At 51.3% G+C, this 19978-nt stretch overlaps 1 protein-coding gene across 5 annotated transcripts in view; it reads right to left on the bottom strand.

Moving 5' to 3' along the window:
• The window catches only part of PRDM11 (PR/SET domain 11), an 89198-nt gene that overhangs the window by 12788 nt on the left and 56432 nt on the right, over nt 1-19978 (bottom strand). For 4 of the 5 annotated variants that reach the window (XM_082410413.1, XM_082410412.1, XM_082410414.1 and 1 more), the window contains 2 exons: nt 16746-16813; nt 1908-2095 (listed from right to left, as the gene is read on the bottom strand). In XM_082410413.1, the coding sequence (XP_082266539.1) occupies nt 1908-2095; nt 16746-16813 (256 nt within the window). Of the gene's footprint in view, nt 1-1907; nt 2096-7195; nt 9367-12346; nt 12769-16745; nt 16814-19978 lie in introns of those variants that run through there. The other variant, XM_082410416.1, reaches the window with a different exon arrangement.

The following is a 19978-nucleotide window of genomic DNA, read 5'->3' as shown; positions in this document are numbered from 1 at the left end:
GCTGCTTCCCAAGGGCTTTAAGGCCAAGTCCACCCTCTGCTCTGGCCCTGCCCCACGGGGGCTTCCAGTTTCCTTCGTGTTTCCTACTTCTCAGCCTGGCCAGGAATAGACACTCCTTCATCCTGTATCTTCACACATCTTGGTTTATCTCATTTCAAGTCTGTCTGCCACGCTCCTTTGAACCACTCCTGAAAGCTCACGCCCTTCTCTGAGCGTTCCCCTTGGGTCTCAGGGCTCTCTGAGGATGATGCAGCTTGAGGTGCTCTGGAGTAGACACAGGGAAGAAAGAACATTACAAATCCAGAAGAATTCAAGAAGATCATGGCCAAGGGATGGAACCCATGTCCTCAGATATGACTTCTCTTGGTTTTCTCTTCTTCTGGTGATATGATTCTTTTGGAGATTTCTTGGTGGTCTTCATTCATTTCTTTTATCCATTCAACCAAGATTTATTGAGCATGTACTATGCGTCAGACACTTTTTTACATGGCATCTCCAGAGGTCAAGTGGAAACCACAGCAATCATGTCACAGAAACATGCCTTCCCAAGTATAATCGGCATGTATGTGCCTAACACCCAGCTCCAAAGAAAACAAGAGATGATGGTATCTATTGGGTCTCCTTTCACTGCTCATCCAATCACCAGATACCTTTTACCAAGTCAGGCAGCAGTTGTGCGCTCAACGTCCACAATTTGCTTTGCTCTGTTTTGGTTTTGAAGATAGCTTACTTCCAATGGGTCACTCTTACCCCCTTTTCATCTCTTCCCCTCATGCTCTAAATGAAGCTTTACTTCCAATAGGTAGATTGGTCAGAAACATGATATGGTGGGGCTTGGGTATAGGCTTGGTTCCCGGGACCAGATGGACTCTGGGTCTTTGGATGTGTGGTTGTAGTGTAAGGAAGGTCCTGCTGGAAAAAGGACCTTGGGCTCACCCGTTTGCCCTGGCATGGCTGAGGATGGACTAAAGAGGCAAAGGCCTAGGAGCTGGGGAGTATTTTAAACCACTTTCAAATGACTCATTTAAATGGAGCCTGGATGGATACCCACCCACCAGGCCACCACCCACCTCCCTCCAATCTTCTTCTCCTAACAGAGATTGTTCTTTCACAGCATATCATTAGGACTGCCAGGAGTGAGACCAGGAGGAAGCAGGGAAGAAACTAGTTTTGTCTGGGAGGCCTTATAACACTGTAGGTTAGAGCTTAGACCCTGGACTCAGACAGATGTGGGTTAGGAACCTAGCTCTGCCCCTGCTTGCCATGGGATTCTGGGTGAGTCACTGTATTTATCTGATGCTCAGTTTCTACATTTGTAAGGTGGGGATAATAAGCCACATGCTATCATTAGTATTAAAAGTTTACAACTGAGGGCTTACGATGGTCAAGACAGACATTGTTCTAAATGTGTTATGTATATTACCCATCTAATTCTCACTGGGCACTTATCGGGCAGGTGCTACTGGGATGATGACATGGGACACCACAGAAAACCTGCTTAGCACATATTAAGTGCTTAGTAAATGTCACCTATTACTGCTGCTATTATTGAGCCAGTGGCAGTTCACAACATCCTTCCATCAATTTGTGTTGGGGAAAGAGAATCAATTTTGATTAAACTTATATGCTTGGCATTGGAGACTTGTCTCTCTCCCTGATCCTCTGGAACGTCTATAATAGGGCTTCTGACCATGTCTGAGGGAGGAGGACACACTGGGTGGCTATGGCCAGTGCCAGAGCGGCTGCTCCTACCTTGCCCATCAGTTCCCCTGAGTCCCTCTGGGTCTCCCCATTGCTGGTGCATTGTATTTCCCATCGGTTTTCCTAGGAAGCTCCTAGAGAAGCATTTCTGGCCTCCCCTGGGGCTTGGCAGTGGGCGTGGCCCTCCCTTGGGTGTGGGCACTCACCTCTGGCCAGGTTGCGGTGGATGGTCTCCTGGGACATGCTGTGCAGGCGCTTCATGTATTCCTCGCTGTACCAGACCCGCAGCCGCTCCCCGGGCCGGATGTCCCGGCACGCCCGGAAGTAGATGCACTCACTGTGCTGGAACGCCAGCAGGTTCTGCTCCCTCTCCTCCCGGGAGATGACCACGTACCTGGGGGCGAGGGGGACAGGTGAGAACGCGCGGGCCACTCTTCAGTGAGTGCCTGCCGGTACCAGGCACGGTGCCGGGCAGGTGCCAGTGGCTAGCTTCCCATGAGCGTGTGGGCATCTGCAAAAGTCTACAGAGCAGCTGCCCCGCCAAGGAAAGGCACACCAGCTTTGAACCTCTAAGAATCTCTGTTTTCTGGGACTGGAAATGACACCTGCCCTTCCTACCTCCTAGGTTCTGGTAAATACAAGGTTCAATACCAGATATACAGGTGATTGGAAAACTATTCTTCACTAACTTTTAACCAGGCAGGCATTCCCAGATACCCGCAGGCCTCTGATGGTGGTAAGGGTGAGATCCTTGAACTGTTCTCAGAATGTCACAAAGCCTAGCAGAAATAACCCATGTGAAAAGGGTGCCCACGAGATCAATTAATAAATGCTGAAGATCAAAATCTTTAAAAATAGAGGGTCCAGTGGGGACAGGGGAGGTAGGTAAAGGCAAGGAAATGTGAGCAACCACAGGTTAATCCAAGTCATTTGAAGGTAAGGAAACTGAGGCTCAGAGAGGCTAAGTGACTTGCCTAAGGTCACACAGCTAATAAATGGGAGATTGAGCATTGAGGTTCATGTTTTTCCCACTAGAACTCACGGCTCCTATGTGGGCATGTAAAGCACCAACTCAGCAATGCCCAGATAACCTTTAAAGTTCTGTCAAACCCTCAGAATCTATGGACCTCACCCATTCTCCCTGAAATGACATTTCCAATATCCAACCTGCCACCTCACTCGCCTCCAAAAGGTGAGATGATGCAACATCTGTAGCGAGGTGGAGATGTACAGATCAAACAGGCAAGAGGAAATTATTTGGAGTTTTAGGGTTCTGTGCTATCCAAGTGCCTAGGAAATTTGTAGTCAAAAACAAACTTCTTTTCCTTATGCTATGATTTGTCTCAAAAGCCAGGGAAGAAATCAAAGTCTGTCCGACCGGCACAGCCCAAAGAACTGTACTTGGAGCAGTCCAAGGGAAACAGTAATTCACAGAAATAAATCCAAATGGATAATGAACAAATGAAAGGATTCAGCATCACTAATAAGAAAAGAGGCGCAAAGCAGCACATTGTCTTGTTGGCACAGAGAACTCTTTTACATTGTAAGCTCTGTATTGGTAAAGGTGGCAAGACTAGGGTCTCCCATACTAATGGTGGAGAATAAACTGGCACAACACTTTGGGAAACGACTTGGCAACATGGACTCAAACAAGTTTTTGTTCATTCATGTTCACAGCAGCATTATTCACAATAGTCAAAGGTGGAAGCAACCCAAGTGTCAACTGATGGATGAATGGATAAATAAGATGTGGTATATACACCCAATGGAATATTAGTCATCCATAAAATGGAAGGAAATTCTGACCCACGCTACAACATGAATGATCCTTGACGACACATACTAAGTGAAATAAGCCGGTCATAAAACAACAAATACTACAGGATTCCACTTATATGAGTAGTCAAATTCACAGAGACAGAAAGTAGGATGGTGGTTGCCAGGGGATGGGGGAGGGGGAAATCGGGAGCTAGGGTTGAATGGGTACAGAGCTTCAGTTGGGGAAGATGAAAAGAGTTATGGAGATGGATAATGGTGCTGGTTGCCCAACAATGTGAATGTACTTAATACCACTGAACTTTACACTTAAAAATGGTTAAAATGGTAAATTTTATGTCATTTGGATTTTTCCACAATATTTGTAAAATTAAAAAAAGAACACCAAAACGTTAAGACGTGGAGCAAGAACGCAAACTCTGCATACCACCACGCTGACTGTTCCACTGTTTGTAATGGAGCAAAAGCTAAAACATCTAAACTTCTGATACTAGAGAAACAACTGAATAAACCATGGTATATTTGTACAATGGAATGTTACTCATCTACAGAAAAATGTTTTCAAAGAATCTTTCATGACATGGAAAAATGGTCCTGATATAAGGCAGAGTGGGAACAATAGGACTGAAAGCTATTTATATTATGGATCTAATCATGCTTTAAAAACAAGCCTGGGTAAACCGCTTGAAGGAAATACACCACTGTTTTAACAGTGATTATCCATTATACATGGTTCTACTTCTTTGTAATTTTCTGTACTTTCCAAGTCTTCCTCAATAAGCAATTATTACTGTTACTCCCTCTCCCCCACCCCCTAAACAATGAAAAGACATACACCAACGCCAATTCCAGTACAGGGTGGCAGTGGTGATGGTCATGGTGGCCAGCAGCATTGGGAATCTACATTTGTGGTACCCCAGGCATAGCGCCCCTCACATACAATCTCAACTCTCCAACTGCAGAAGTCTGCCTTTTCTTCATACGTGAGATTTCTTCTGAATGTGCAAACTATTTTCTAGTCCCCAATTTAGCAAGAGTCTGGGATTTGACCTAGTGGTGAGCACGGCATGGAACTGAGGTAGATCCAAACTTTCCTATTCCCAGACACAGAAGGCAAACCATCCATTCATGTTTTTTCTAACAAGAATCACTTAAATCATAGAGCACAAGGAAAGAAGAATACAGTCTTTTCTTTTTTCAGTTTCTAAAGAGCCGTCAGGCTCTAAAAACTAGAATTATTTTCTCTGGCACTCAACTTTATGAGAAAAAGGTAGATGAGAAACACGTAACTATCAGGGATTTATTCCAAAGAGCAACTTGGTGAGGACGCCAGAAGGTTTAGAAAGATTCAAGTCAATTTCCCCTTCCAACTTCTGGTGTTTTCCTACCCAACAAGAATCGATATTTAGGAACAGAGGTCCTCTTGTATAGCACAGGGAACTATATTCAATATCCTGTGATAAACAATAATGGAAAAGAATATGAAAAAGAATGTATATATGTATAACTGAATCACTTTTGCTGTACAGCAGAAATTAACACAACACTATAAATCAACTATACTTCAATAAAATTTTAAAAAATATTTAGGAAGAGAGCTCCAAATCTTTGTATGGATCACGAAGTATCTTCAAAGATCAAAACTGGTTCAGCATCCAGTTGTATTTAGTTGTTCTGAAAGCTGGCGTTTGAAATAAGATATATATGGCAACTCTTATGAATCATAACAATCCATTCCCCCTGAGATGTTTACGCTATATCATTGTTTAGGTAAAGCTAAATGGAGCCAGCTAAGTCCCAACACCAATTACTTCTAGTCAGGTCTCCCCATTTTAAGTATTTTGCAGTAACACCCAATGGCTTGATCCACTCCCAGAATCCTGTCCCCACACAACAATCCCTGTATGAAGAGGCATGCCTGTCCTGTTACACGGCTGCGGGTGAACAAGAGCCCTTCCTGGAACAGAAGGCTTCCAGGGAGTGAAAAATCTTTCTATTTGAAGTAGTTTCCAGGTCACTACTTCACTGGGGGGGAAGGCACAGAGTATGTCAGAAGGGGGATGGAAAATGCATAGCACAGGCTGATCTGTAAACACTAGTGCTTATTTGACAGCTTTTCAAATCAGACCCTTTGAAGCAATCAAGGGGGTGGGTGGGTAGTGGTGGTGGAGGGGTGGTTCTGGACTGAAACTTTCATGATGATAATGGATTGTTTTTATTCCAAACTCTTTGCTGACCTTGGGTATTGGCTAGATAAGCACTAAGACAACACTTTTCAGACCTCACCCACTGTGTCTTATCCAGTGCACCATATTTTCTAGCTGGGTCAGGAAATGACTATCGGTTCCAACTCAAGAGAGAAAAATAACCCAAGGGGCATCCATTTTGTTGGAGGGGATAGACAAAGGCCAGGCTCAGACACTCTCACCCAGTGGCTATGCCTCCGATGGAAAGGAAGCTGCCCCAGTCACTGAGGCAGAGATGAGAAAAGACTGACCAAGAAGAGGCTGGGCTCTGTATTCTCACATGCATTGAGGTCTCTGGGCTGGGAAAGTCTTTGGGTCATGCATCCGCCCACTAGATGGTCACCCGGACTCTAACAGAACACCACGTAGCCAGCCCTTGGCATGGCTGGAGGCCTCAGACTCTTAGGAGGGATGTGCCCATCTTAAGCTGAAATTGGCTGCCCATTCATTTCCATCCACTGGCCCTAGTTTCACCTTCCTGTATGACATGCTAGCCCCACAATCCCCACTGAAGCCAAGAAAAAGAAACTGAAATCTTTTCCATCTGAAGTTGACAAGTCTCTTCATCTCTCTGTTCCCTTTGCTTTCAACTTGGCCCCTTTCCCTCCCCAGGACCAGAGGGAGAGGCCAGCCAGTCACTGCTTAGTACCCTGACCTTGGTGGGAAAGACCCTAGGCCCGGTTTCACACAATCTCTGTATCTCCTGGAGATCGGATAATCTTGATTTCCATGACCATGCTTTTTGGTCAAGAATGGCAGAGGATGACCTGGATTCCCAGATCTGGTTAAAGCAGGCTGGAATCTTCCAGAAAGTGGATGGATCCCCGGTCAGGACATGGGTATTTCCTGCCCGGGAGAACCTCTCCCTGTGACTGGAAGTAAGCCAGGGCAATGTACGGATAAGGGGGTCCCTTTCCTGCCGAGGAGAGTCCCAGGGGGAGCCAGAGGAAGCCATTTCAATTACTTTGAGAAGCCTCAACTCTAGGTGGGCAGGGCCTTACCTGTGACAGTCAGACACCCAGATCAGTGGGGAGGTGACCAAAAAAAAGTGAGTGCCTCAGGGTGGTCCCTGAAGTACCCTGGCAAATGGACAGCCCCTGACCCTTCTGGAGTCTCCTGCCAGAAATGGTGGGGTTTTTCCCCAGGACCCCTGACATACCTTTAGGGAAAAAAAGGTATAATTCATTGAGCAACATCTCACTTTCGATTTGCAGAGAAATTAAATATAGTGAAACGATTTCATATGTGGATGCTTTGTCTACCTCGGCCCATCAATTCCTTTCCTTTCCTCTAAGGGTGCTGAACACGGGGCATCTGAGAGCTGATGAGATCTGGGAAATGCCAGGGGCACTTGAGTCTCCCTCACCAACACACTTTTCCTCGGTCATCTAACCCCTGCTTTGGGGGCCTTGAGGTTTTCACAGGAAGCGAAGAAAGAGAATATACACCAAAGAAAGATCCTGGAGACCGGGTGTGTTCCAAGTGTGAGATCAATTTCTTTTTATTGCCATCTTAACAAAAATACTTGGGAAGGCAATCTTTGATTCCAGCATCGGAGGGCAGGGCAATGGCAGGCAATAGTCAAGCCATCGGGCTGTCGGACAGGGGAGTATTCAGTTTGGGGGAGCAGGAACCCCCAGAGAACCACAGATTGGGAGAAGGAGCCCAGGACACAGGGACGCTGCAGTTGTCCTCCATTCTCCCGCCACGGGGCTAAGCTTGGGCTGGGGTTAGAAGCAGGACTCCAGGAATGGCGGCAGCAGGCCCTGGGCATAGCAGTCCTCCCAGCCCCCACCCAACTATGGCTCTAGGGGGCAGGTGTGGCAGGATGGAGGGTTGGGATATGAGTCAGCCTCAGGCCAGGGAGCAAAGAGGACACACAGCTGAGCTGCACCCACGTCAGAGCTGAGCTTGCATCCGCCACTCCCCGCCTCCCTCCCTAACTCTAAGAACCCGGCTCTCTCCCCACACTCCAAAACCAAACACGAAGCTTCGAGATGTGTGTAGCTAATGCATACGCAGCCCAAGCAAGCAGAGGCAAGGCATGCTGGAACCTGGAACGGGACAGGAGCCCTGCTGGGCTCTGGAGGGGCCAGAGGAGGGGTCGCCTTCTGGATCCTGAGACCTAGGTCCTACTTCTCCCCAGCCACTGGCTGTCAGCCTTCGCGCCGGGGCGGGGTGGGGTGCACTCACACCCTAAACGCTGCCATCGCCTCCCACAGAAACCCCAAAGAGCTTGGCAGGGGCAGGAGCAACGCCCCTCCCAAGTCCCACATCTGGTCTCTGACAGGGGAGCTGGAGAAACCCACAGACCTGGCTTCCAGTCCTGGCCCCCTGACCGACTACTGTTTCATTTGTATGAAATGCAGATGAGGATGGTAATAATGATGACCGTAATACCCGACTTGGCTGCCTCTCCCACTGTCCTGAGGACCCACTGAGATCACACGTCTGCGAGCGCAGGGAGAAACATAAAGTGCTCTAAGAATGCCAGGTAGTCTTCCCCTTCCTCCGACGTCACCCCCCTCTTCTCCCCGCTCCACAAAAGGCAAGCATGGCAGCTGAGCACACGAGCGAGGGCAAGCGGAAGGCCAAGGCAGGGGCGCCACCCACCGGGGCTCGGAGCCCTGGGGGGTGGGGGGGACAGACCCCTCCTGGAAGGGCTGAGCTCTGCTTGCCCATTCTCGGGCCTCACCCTCCTCGAAAGCAGCCGCGTCAGGGCCGGGGTGGCTGATGCGGCAGCCCTGAGGATGGAGAGCAGGATTCCATTCAGATGCTCCCCATTCTCGCTCCCCCTTTCCCTGCAAGGCCTGTCGCTATGGGGTGCAGACCAAGAGGAGGCTGACCCCCCAGGCCAAGCAAGCATCAAGCAGGTAGCTTTTCCTGCATCTTGAGCACCTGCCAAAGATGAGGGAGTAGGGCTGAGCCCAGGGCAGCCAACCTGTACGCGGTGAGGAGATGACCGTCCCCCCAACACCCTACAAGGGTCTTCGATCTTGGACACAAGAGACTGGCCCCTGTCTCAAGGCCAGACAGCCCTCCTCCATCTCTCTTCCTCCCAGTGCAGACTGGCCGGCTTAGAAACTGTGCTTTCTCTTCCGAGACCTGGTAGTCCGTGCGTGGGCCGGCGCTGGGAGCGCCTCTGGGGGCTCCACTGGGGGAGCCTCGGCCTGCGGGGTGGAGCCTGTGGGCGCTGCCCCGTCGGGCCCCCGCTGAGATGCCTGGACCCCATCCCGGATCTCTGTCAGCGTCTGGCACATCTGGCTCACACGGCTGGTCAGCTCGGCCATGGCCTGGCCGATGGCCTGCATGCCGTTTGCCATGTCCCGGTGCACGGTCACCAGCTCCTGGCAGAACTGCCGCAACACCTCAGTCTGCTGGGCGTGGGTGTGGAGGAACTGCCAGTCAAGGCCTGTGCTGGGTGGGCTGGGGTGCGGCCGAGGGGCCCTGCAGGCGGCCTGGGCCTGAGGCGAGGGCCGGGGCAGGGCCTCGGGCTTGGGGCCCACTGTCTCGGACTGGTCGGAGGAGGAGGAGGAGCGGAGCAGGGTGGGCCTGGCCAGGCAGGCCTCTTCCTCTGGTGACGGCTGCAGCGGCCCCCGGAGTGGCTGCCTCGAGGGCCCGGGTGTCTCCTCATCTTCATCATCTTGGGGGACAAAAAACAAAGAAGGGAAAATGATTACAACTGCGAGAAAGAAGGCAGCCCTGGGCTCGGACGCACTCCCCAAAGTTACCTAGCCTCCCCCCACCCTGCTACCCCTCAGCCTCGTTCGGCACCTGCCCCCTCCACCCCCACCCGTGGAGAAGCACCTGCTCCCTAGATCCCTGACGTGCTCGGGCCAGGCACCTCTGGGGGGACAGGTGAGCATGAACAGTGCCCAGGTCCACAGGTCCCCTTCCTTGTACAGGAACAGTGACTTTCTAGTGGGACCCCAGCCCCAGTGATGGCACGTCAACCCAAGGGCTCACTTCCTCTCTCTGCGGCTCAGTTTCTGCAAAGCAAAGGTAACGACTGCTCTACCTACCTCCCCAACCACTTGCCCACCTAGCAGGGTTGTTAAGACTACACAAGAGGACAGACAGAAGGGCACTCTGCAAAGCTCGAAGAGCGACACCTGCTAAAAGGTACTATGATGCTCTAGGCCGCCCTGAGTTACCGCCTCCATGCGGCCATTTCTGAGCTGCTTGGGGCCACCTTGTGGCCCTGCTGGAATCTGCAGCTTCAGGTCATAGAGGGGGAAGCTGACAGGCTGGAGAAGGGAGGCAAGGGATGGCTCTGGGACAGACAAGCCCAGACGATGCAGAGCAGATCTACCTGGGCGACCAGCCCTGCCGCCCCCTCAGCGCCCCAAGGCAGGCTACCCGAGCAGACACATCCCTTCTACCTGGAGCACTTGACGACACACAGGGACCATCAGACAGACTGCTACTTGTGACCAGTCGCAGGGAGGGGCCCAGCCCTGCACACGCGAGTCTCGGCGGCTCTCTCATGAGCTGGTTCCCACAGCAAGAGTGAAAAATATACAGGCTGATCCTCCTGACAGGCACACCTCCCTGCCTGTACCTGGGGGGCTGAATTCAGAACCACCCCAGGGGAGGTGACAGGAAGACAGACAGATTCACGTTGCCCTGAGCCGCATGCCTCCGAAGGGTCCCGGCATCTCACTTGGGCCAGCACAGTAAGAGAGCCTAGAGCCTCATGACCCCCACTTGGCGGACACGCATTCTGGAAGGGCAGGGCTGAAAGAAGTGGGACGGGCTGCGGTGATGCTGCACCCTCCCTTTCAGGGCCTCATTCCACCCAGCCCCTAGCCAAGTGCCGTAGCAGCTGGGAAAAGGAGGCCTGGACCAGCCTGCGGTGGAGGGGTCCTGGGCCCCCTGCCCAGTTCAGGTCACATTTGGTAACCTCATTACCTTTGGTCTCGGGGAGACAGAAGGATGAGCAAGACAGAATTTAAGGAACAGACTTCACTAGATGCTAGCCTCCTTCTTTTTCTCATAATTAGGTAGCATCTTCCTGAAACTTGGGAATACACTGATTCAGCGGGAGCTGGCAGACCCAGGTTCAAGTCCTCATTCTGAATCTAGCTCTGAGACCACCTCTGTGTCTGGAGCTTAACTACCTCATCTGGACAACATGGAAGTCGGACCGGATGATCTCTTCCTTCTTTCCTAGTTCTTAATATCTGACTCTGAATGGCCACCTGTCAGGAGCCCCAGCCAGACAGGAAATTAGCAAGCTCCCTGCGGCAAGGGGCCTGGGAAGGGAAGGCTGGGTCTTTGTGAACCATCTTCCCGAGGGCTGGCGTCCCTGGAGCCCTGCTGCCCGGCTGGTCTCTCAGAAGCCAGACAGCCTCCAGCTGGGACCGCAGGCTGCGAGTGGGGGGCAGGTGTGTGCAGAAGCAGAGCTGAAGCGGGTGCAGCCCAGCAGGGAAGGGCCTCGAGTGCTCCCCCTTATTGGTGAGCCCCAATAAGCACTACAGCCCCAAAGGACGCCCCGTTTAGGCCAGGAGATTCCACACCCCCCAACCCCTGGCATCCAAGTTCATCCTGAGACACAGGAAGCAGAGGGGAAAGAGGGAGACGAATGCTGAGGGAGCAGAGGGGTGGAGGGGGCCATGGGGAGGGGACCCAGAGCAGAGAGGGAGGAGTCCTAAGGAGGGCCTCGGGGCGGGGGTTTGGGGGGAGGTTGGGCAGAAAGAGGCAGAGGGCAGAGAGAAGAGAAGGCAGCATGGCACCACGGAGGGGAGTGTGGAAATAACACAGAAATAAAGACACTCGGAATAGACAGACAGAAAGCGCTGAGCTTTTGGGGCCTGGGACTTGGCTGGCTTCCTCTCGCGCCCCTCCCCCTCGCCTGCTACACGGGGCTTCCCTGGCTCCTCTCTGTTCCTGGAACGTGCCAAGCGCCTTCCTGATGCAGGGCCTCGGGGCCTCGTACATGCTGTTCTGCCTGCGAGGCCCTCCCCTCCCCTGCGCTGCGCCCCACAGCCCACGCGTACCGGCCGGCTTAACTCTTCCTCACCCTCGGTCGCAGTTCAACTGTCATTCCCGGGAGCCTTCCCCAGCCTCGGTGGACGGCCAGTCCCCCACTCCTGCTCTCAGACAGGCTGTTACATAATTCGCAGGGTCGAATGCAACACGAAAATGCGGGCGCCTCGTTCAAAAACTAGTCTGAGTTTCAGGAAGGCAACCGAGGAGCAGTTAGCCCAGCTCCGGCCCTTGAGAGCGACAGGTCGCACACCCAAGGAATCAGCCCTGCTCTCAGGACCTCCTGTATTTGTCCTTCATGCCTTCTTTCAAATTTCCTTGCGCAATTATTTAATTAAAGTGTGTTTATTCTCACGAGTTTAAGAAACTTCCCAAGAGCAGGGGCAGGGTAGGTTTTATACCCATCTCTGTCTTCCCAGCTCCCAGCGCAACTCCTGGCACGGGTTCAGGAAATATTCTCGAATGAATGAAGGGAAAGAGGTAGACAGGACAGAAGTGGGGGAAGGAGGGAAGGATGGAAAGACGGGGCGAGGCAGAGAGGGACAGGAGAAAGAAGGCAGGTGCAGGGGACTTCGCCAGGGGTGGGTGGGGAACAGGCAGGCGGAGCCTGGGGAGGGGAAGCGGGCGGTACTCACAGCTGGTCGAAGGGCTGTCGGTGCCATCCAGTTCCACCCTGGGGAAGCCGTGCCCGGAGCGGGCTGTGAGCAGCGCTGACTCGATGGCCCTCTCATGGGCAGTGAGCACGATGGCGGGGGCCCGGCCCCCAGCCCCTGGGCCCGACAGGGACTTCTGCATGAAGGCCAGCTTGTCCTTGGTCCTCCGTTTCATGTCATCCCATCTGTGCTTAATGTCCTTGACGGAGCGGGGGACCTGGCTGACGGAGGTGATTTTCCGAGCTATGCCTTCCCAAATCTTGTCCCTGTCGGCATGGGACAGCCGCATGGTCTCCCTCCCAAAGAGAACCGCTTCGTGGTGGGTCACCTCCGTGACCAGAATGTCCAGCTCCTCCTTGGAGAACTTGGGCTTCCTCTTACGCTCAGCCAGGGGCACCACGTTCCTTGGGTTGAATATCCCACAAAGCACAATTGGGTAAATGACCGTCAACGCGGCAGGCCTCCTCCTTCCTAATTGCCGGCCCCCAGCTGGGGAGCCAGGAGGCACCTGGGCGCCCTCGCCCGCTCACCACCACCACACCCTCTTCCTAGCGACAGGCCCCTTCCACTGCTCCTTGGAGGGCAGGAGGAGACGCGGCGTACTCGATGCGAGTGCTGGACGGAGCCGGACGCCTTCAGTTTCAGGCCCTGCCTCGCCTCTGCCTAGCTGTGAGAGCCAGGGCCGCTCAGCAGCCTCTGCTGGTCCCACTCTCTCCATCCGGAACCCGAGTAACAACTGCACCAACCTAGGGGCTTGTTACTAAGGAGGCAAAAGCACAGCGATGTAAAAGAGCTTTAAAGCCCTCAACGGGAATAAAGGATCCTTATTGGGGTTAGGGTGAGGCCACTGCCTCTACAAAGCGATCTTTACATAGGGCCATAGACCCCAGTGGCTTGGAGGAAGACTTTTAAACAGTGAGACTATTTACAGTGGGCTTCCACGGGGTGTGGCCTCGCTGGTGGTGCCCATGATTAGGGCATGGCCACAGAAAGCTTGTTCTGTCCTGCGCCTCTTCCCCTTCCCATGCTCCCCAGTCCCCACCTCTGGGTGTGTACAGGCTCCCCTCGCACTGGAGCGCTGGCTGGCAGCAGCTCCTTTGGGGGTGGGCTGCTGTGCTTTTGGGCAGCTCATGGGTAGAATGTGAGGACCCCATGGGCACCCATCGGGAGACAGGTTCCACTCTGATGGAGACCAGGAATGACCTCGGCTTCCATCTGCACAGAGCAGCCAGGGGCCCTGGGCATGGGCACAGTGCAGCCCTGACCCCTCTGGCCTGGCACCTACCCTGGCTCTGCAACTCAGTATCTCCACAGTGTGGTTCTGTCCACTCTTTAACTCATGCCCAAGGTCCCAAAGATCCATCCAAGAGAAGAACCTAGGATATGGAGGGAGCCTGATTCACTCCTCTGGCAGGTGCCGAAGCCACAGCAAGAGACAAGGGCACAAAGATCCTTCAGCCTTCACCTCCCCCCCCCAGAATATCACAGCCCAGGAGGCAGGAGAAGAAGTCCGAGACTCTGTCACCTGGCCAAGACGGTGACAGGGGCCGGGGCTGGGGCCTGGGCCTTGCACTCAGACAGGCTTTGGATGAGAGGCTGAGTCTCCTGTGCAAACCCCGCTTCCCCCAGTACCACCTCCAAGACCTGCCAGGAAGACTTCATCCAGGGCTTCCTAATCTCACCATTTGGGATCAGGAAATTCTTTGTGGGCGGGGGAGGGGGCATCCTGGACAACGTAGGATCTTTATCAGCTTCCTTGCTTTCTGCTCGACAGAAACCAGCAGCATCTAGCCGCAGGTGTGACAGCCAGAACTGTCTCAAGGCGCTGCCAAATGGCTCCCGGGGACAAGAGAGCCTGTGCTTGTTGGCCACTGATTTCATTAAGGCAGAGCATCCCGCGTAGTGCTGCCATCAAGTCAACGCTCACCACGTGGGTGCCCATTCTCTTCCTGGCCTACCGCTTCGGGTTTGAGGAAATTAACCAACTCCACTCGATCATCTGCAAGAGCCTAAGCTGTGACGGTGCTAGTGAGAGCGTCTGAAAATTAGGAGGGGCTGTACAAATGCAAGCCATATATGAAGGGGAAAGGAGGGTTCCCAGGATGAACTGGCTTTCCCCTCACTCCAACTACCACCACAAGGCCATCTCCCTGGCAACAAACCATACACCCAAACCCAACCGACTCCTTGAATCTCTAATGAGATGAGGGCCCACCAGCTGTGACAACCCTGGCGCCACCTTGGATCAGAGTGGGTCTTGGAGCAGGAACAGGACAGATGCCAGGCCAGCAAGATAGCAGTAGCTGAACCCACCCCACACAAGGCCCAGGAAGCCATGCTGTGCCTGGTCCCTTGTGTACAAGCAGAAAGAACACTGGCCTAGACATTCAGAGATGTTCTGCCACTGACTGCACGATCTGTTCTGTTCTGCCACTGACTGCATGATCTTGAGTAAGACCCTGCCCGGCTCTGGGCCTCAGTTTAGCACTGTAGCATGAAGATCAGAACAGAGCAGTGGTTCTCAACACCAGCGGCGCATCAGAATCACTCTGGAGAGCTTTAAAAATTACCAGTGTCCTGGGCTCAGCCCCAGCCTGATTAAGTCAGAATCGCTGGGGTGCTGGATGTCCACTCAGTTAGTACAGATGATGAATCCCCTTCTTTGCGGTTACAGTAAAGCCTTGTCCCGGCCAAAGCTTCAGTGCAGAAAGGCCTGACCCAGACTGCGCTCAAACACACTCTCCTTTGCTTGCCTAGAGCCAGACCAGAGCTACAGGCCAGGGGTCTGGGCCATGCAGCCCATCTGACGACCTGCCGGACACCTGGTCCCCACTTCCCACTTCTGAGTCTTTGCTCACAATGTCCTCAAATGAAATCCCAGCCCCTTTGAAGGCCCAGCTCAAAGGCCCTCCCCACCCCTGCTTTCATCTGAGCCCTCCCAGCGTATTGTCCGTGCCTCCATCAAACAGCCTTATTAGAAAAAGCAATTTCCACGGCGGAAGGTGTGAGTCCTGGGAGGGCCAGGGGGGCAGGGCTGGGCCCATCCATCTAGGTCGCCCAGTACAGGCTCAGACTCGCCACAGGTGCTCAGAATGGGTGGTGGGTTGCATGTGCTAAGCTGACCTGCACCCGGCGGTCGGGGAGAAGAGGGCAGAGGTGGCCATCCACCTTCTTGGAGCCACTTTCAGGGCACGGCTGACCTGATGATGTGAAAGGGGGCTGGGGAGTGGGTGCCTGTCCCCACAGCACAAGGCTGGGGCCCGCCTGTCCCTCGGTGCCTCTGCTTCTGCACCTGTTAAATGACGATGAGGACAGTGGCCCCGACAAATAAGAGGGTGAATCCTTAAGTGCCCCGGAGAGTGCAAGCTGCAGCCCACACACCAGCGGGCAGTGGGGCGCCGGGGAAGGGGAGTGGAGAGCTCACCACGGCCTCCCCACCTCAAACCAATTTCTCCTCATTTGCTTGGCACGTCTCAGGGTTTAAATCCAGCAATCTCCCTCTTAGGGAGGCCCTGACTGCCCTCCCTCCAAGCACAATCCCTCCTCGACCCCCTAGCCCCACGGGGCACAGAACTGCACAAACACCGACAGTGGGCCTGATCCACAGCGCGGTTCTGCCCCTGGGTCCAGCCCTCCGAGGCCTCCCTTCCCTCCCCACCCAGCTCCTAACCCCCGTCACAGCTCCTGAATCCCAGAGAGAGGTCACCAAGGAGACAATGAGGCAAGCCCGACCTCCCACACTGCTGGCTTACCCCACCAGGCACGGCCCCCCAGCACACCACACAGGCCAGCAGCACAGAACCCAAAGGAGCGCCCTCGGTCCCAAGCTCAGCTCGACCGCCTCTGGGTGACCCTGGACCAGTCTCCTGCTCTCTCTGGCTGGCCGTGAAGGATCCTTCTGGCGCAAACTTCTGTCCCAAGCAATGGACAAAACCAGTCTAGCAATCGAAAACTGAGCTAGAGACTGTGCCCTTTTCTCTGGGGGCCTTTTAAACAATGGCTGGGGGCTGCCCTGGGATGATTCCTGCACCCCTCCAGCCGGAGTCTGCCTGTGAGAGGTGTCACAGTCCTGTGGCGGGGACACCCGCCCCCCATATGGGAATGCTGCCAGGAGCCTGGGGCCTAGGGCCTCCAGAAACACTGACAAGTGTGTCCCCGTACATGACTGGCCTCGCCACAGGCCTCCTCCAGAGCCCCCTGAGGGAAGCCTGGGGAAGCTGGAGGGTTGGTCCCCCAGAGCTAGACACATCCCTGCAAAGAGCGGTCCGGGGCCTTCAGGGACCTCTACGACTGGAGACCCTAAAGGCCCAGCATGCTCCCTTGGCCTCCTTTCCAGCGTTCGGGCAAGGCTCCCGGGAAATCAGCAGACAGCAGAACTCACCTCATCCAGTTGGCTTTAGTCTCATCTGACCCATCGATGGACTTGTAGCGGTTGTTCTTGTCCACAATCTGGAAGACAGAGAGACAGTCTAGAACGGACATCCTCGAGGGGGCTCTCGTGTCCCTGGACTCCTCTCCAGACCAGGGCCCAGGGACACCACACAGAACCTTCCCGTGCCCTCCCACTACAATGCCCCCACTGCTGCAGGACTGACCTCCCCACCCGAGCTGGGGCAGGAATCCCATCTCCCTCCTCTGTCTTGATGGAATACCCAGCAACATGGCCAACAAGTGGCATTTCCAATAGCATCATGTTGCACCAACAGTTAAATTCAGTCCTTCCTCTCTCTCTATGGTTTCCGTGGGAGACGGAGGCTGGCACGGGGTGACTCGGCATACGTGATTTCAGAGGGCTTCTCCTCTCCCCAGTCTCTAAATGTTCAAGAGCCTCAGGGTTTGCGATGGGCCCCTTCATCTTCTATAAAATTGTCTTTATTTCATCATCTCTTTCGAATCAGAGTTCAGCTGGATATGGAATTCTAGACAGATGAAGTTTATTTTCTTTCAACAAATAAAGACTGCCAAAAAGGCTGCCATAGGCACTTAAGCAACCTACTGTTAGTCTAGTGTTGTTCTTTCATGGATAATGTCTATAGTAAATTTTAAGACTTCCTCTGTATTCTTGATTTTCTGCAGTTTCACTATGTGGTTTTGAAATGGAGATTTACTTTTTAAAATTCTCCTCATTACTGGTCGAGCACATTACTTGATAAGGACTTATTTCAATTCTGGGAAATTCTGAGCTATTGTGTTTTCGAGTACAGCTTCTCAGTCATTTTCTCCAGTCTCTTCCTGCAGAATTTCTATTAAACATATATGGTAGGAGCCCAATCTATTCTCCATGTCTTACAACTACCCTTTCATAATTTTCCCTCTTTATCTTTCTGGCTGATGCTCTCAGAAAATTTCTCAGAACTCTCTTCCAATTCACTCATTCTCTCTTTGACTTTGTCTGGTCCAGAGTTTATCTGTCTACTGAGGTTTTTCCTTTCTTTCTGGCCTTCCTTTTTATTTTATTTTTTCCTTCCATTTTAAATGCAATGAATATTTTTCATTCCTAGGATTTTCAATTGGTTCTTTTTCATACCCATTTTTTCTTATTCTGCCTCTTTTTTGTTTCATAATGTTGTGTTCCTTCTTTTTCTAACAGCTTTATTGAAGTATAATTAACATATAATATACCATTTGATAAATTTTGACAAATGTATATATCACAATCATGATAACAAACATATCCATCACCCCTAAGAACTTCTTTATGGCCCCTGTAATCCCTCCCTCCTGCTTCTCTCCACATCTCCCTTTCCCAGTCCACAGGCAACTAGTAAGCTACTTTCTGTCACCATAAATTACTTTGCAGTTTTCAAGACTTTATACAAGTAGAATCAAATGGAAGGCATGTCTGCCTTCTTTCACTCAGCACAATTATTTTGAGATTTGTTCCTACTGATGTGTGTATCAGAGTTTATTTCTCTGTATTGGTGAGTAGTATTCCACTGTTTGGATGTGCCACTATTTTTTTTTTTTTTAATCTCCTTATTGATGGACATTTGGGTTGTGTCTAGTTTTTGCCCATTACAAATAAAGCTGCTAAGAGACATCACTAATAAATCTTTGTATAGAAACATATGCTTTAATTTCTCTTGGGCAAATACTTAGTAGTGGAATTGCTGGGACACATGGTAAGAATACATCTAACTTTTACGAAACTGCTAAACTGTTTTCCAAAGTGGTTGCACCATTTTACATGCCCACCGGTTGTGTGTGGGATTTCCAGTTGACTCACATCCTTGTCAATACTTGGTATGAACAGGATTTTTCATTTTAGCCATTTTGATAGGTATGAAGCAGTATCTCATTGTGGTTTTAATTTGCATTTCTCTGATGACTAAGGATATTGAATATCTTTTTGTGCACTCATTTGTCAGCTGCATTGTCTTCTCTGGTGAAGTGTCTATTCAAATCTTTTGCCCATTTTTTAAATAGTGGGGTTTTTTCTTATTGTTGAGTTTTGGGAGTTTTTAAAAAATATATTCTGGATACAAGTCCTTTATCAGGCATATGTCTTACAAATATTTTCTCCTAGTCTATGGCTTGTTTATTCACTCTTTTGGTGGTGTCTTTCTAAGAGCAGAGGTTTTAAATTCAAACAAACAAAAACTCACTGTCTTATTCTTCTTAATGGATGTTATCCTTACTTTATTTCTTTGAAGATCCTAAGGCTGTGAGTGTTAATTATCTATTATCCCTTTCATCCATAGTAACAGAACCCCTGGATTATAACCGAGTACCTGGCTACCTGTAATAACAGAATACATTTCTTGGCTTCTCCTCTGGCTAAGTTCTGGCCAATAGAATGTAAGTGGAAGTGTCATGTGTCATCTTCCTGAAAACTTCTTTAAAAGACAGCTGATATATGCACTTCTATTATCCTGCTGCCTGGAATGCAGATGTAATGGCTGGAGCTCTAGCTATCAACTTGGACTATGAGACTATAATCCAAGCATTGAGACAGTGATTAGCTGGATCAATCTTGGTTCCTGAGGACTTAATACAGGCTCAGAAGGTATTCATAGAAGAAATCTTAATTCCTGTTTTGCTCGAGCCACTGTTATTTTGAATCTCAGTGACTCACAGTCAAACCTACTCCTGATTCAGATCCTAGTTATTTTAAATTCATTTTCAGAATACGCTACTATCTTTATTTTAATTAGAGTGAATTCATTTGTCATTGTTTTTGAAGGCTGTCTTTGTTAACATTAATTTTCTTCATTAGTTTTGGAGGTTTGGTCCAGAGGCTCATCTTGAGTAGGAGTTTGTCTGTTACCTCTTGCTTTTTCTCATTTGAAGCAGTCAACCTGGCTCCCCTCTCCACCTCACCTGGGGCACTTCTATTTCATAGTACCCTACAGGAGCTAAAACTTGATGGTGAACTCTGCTTGCACTAGACTAGAGCCCTACTGGCCTTTGTTTGCAGTTCTGTGATCACTTCATGTTTCTCTCCTTCTCTCTCTCTCTTTCTTTTTTTCTTTTCTTTTTCTTCTCTTTTTTTGGCTGGGGCTCAAAGCGTGAACTCTCAGTCCATCTGAATTGCAAGCCCCCGTGCCCCCTCCACACACATTCTCTTTACCTATACTCTTTCTCTTGACATTCACATCCATTTCCACACTCTCA

This window comes from Balaenoptera physalus, assembly GCF_965194825.1.
Source record: "Balaenoptera physalus genome assembly, chromosome: 10".
Classification (NCBI taxonomy): domain Eukaryota; kingdom Metazoa; phylum Chordata; class Mammalia; order Artiodactyla; family Balaenopteridae; genus Balaenoptera; species Balaenoptera physalus.
Note: the sequence above shows the minus strand (reverse complement) of the source record. Positions and strands in the feature narration are given on the sequence as shown.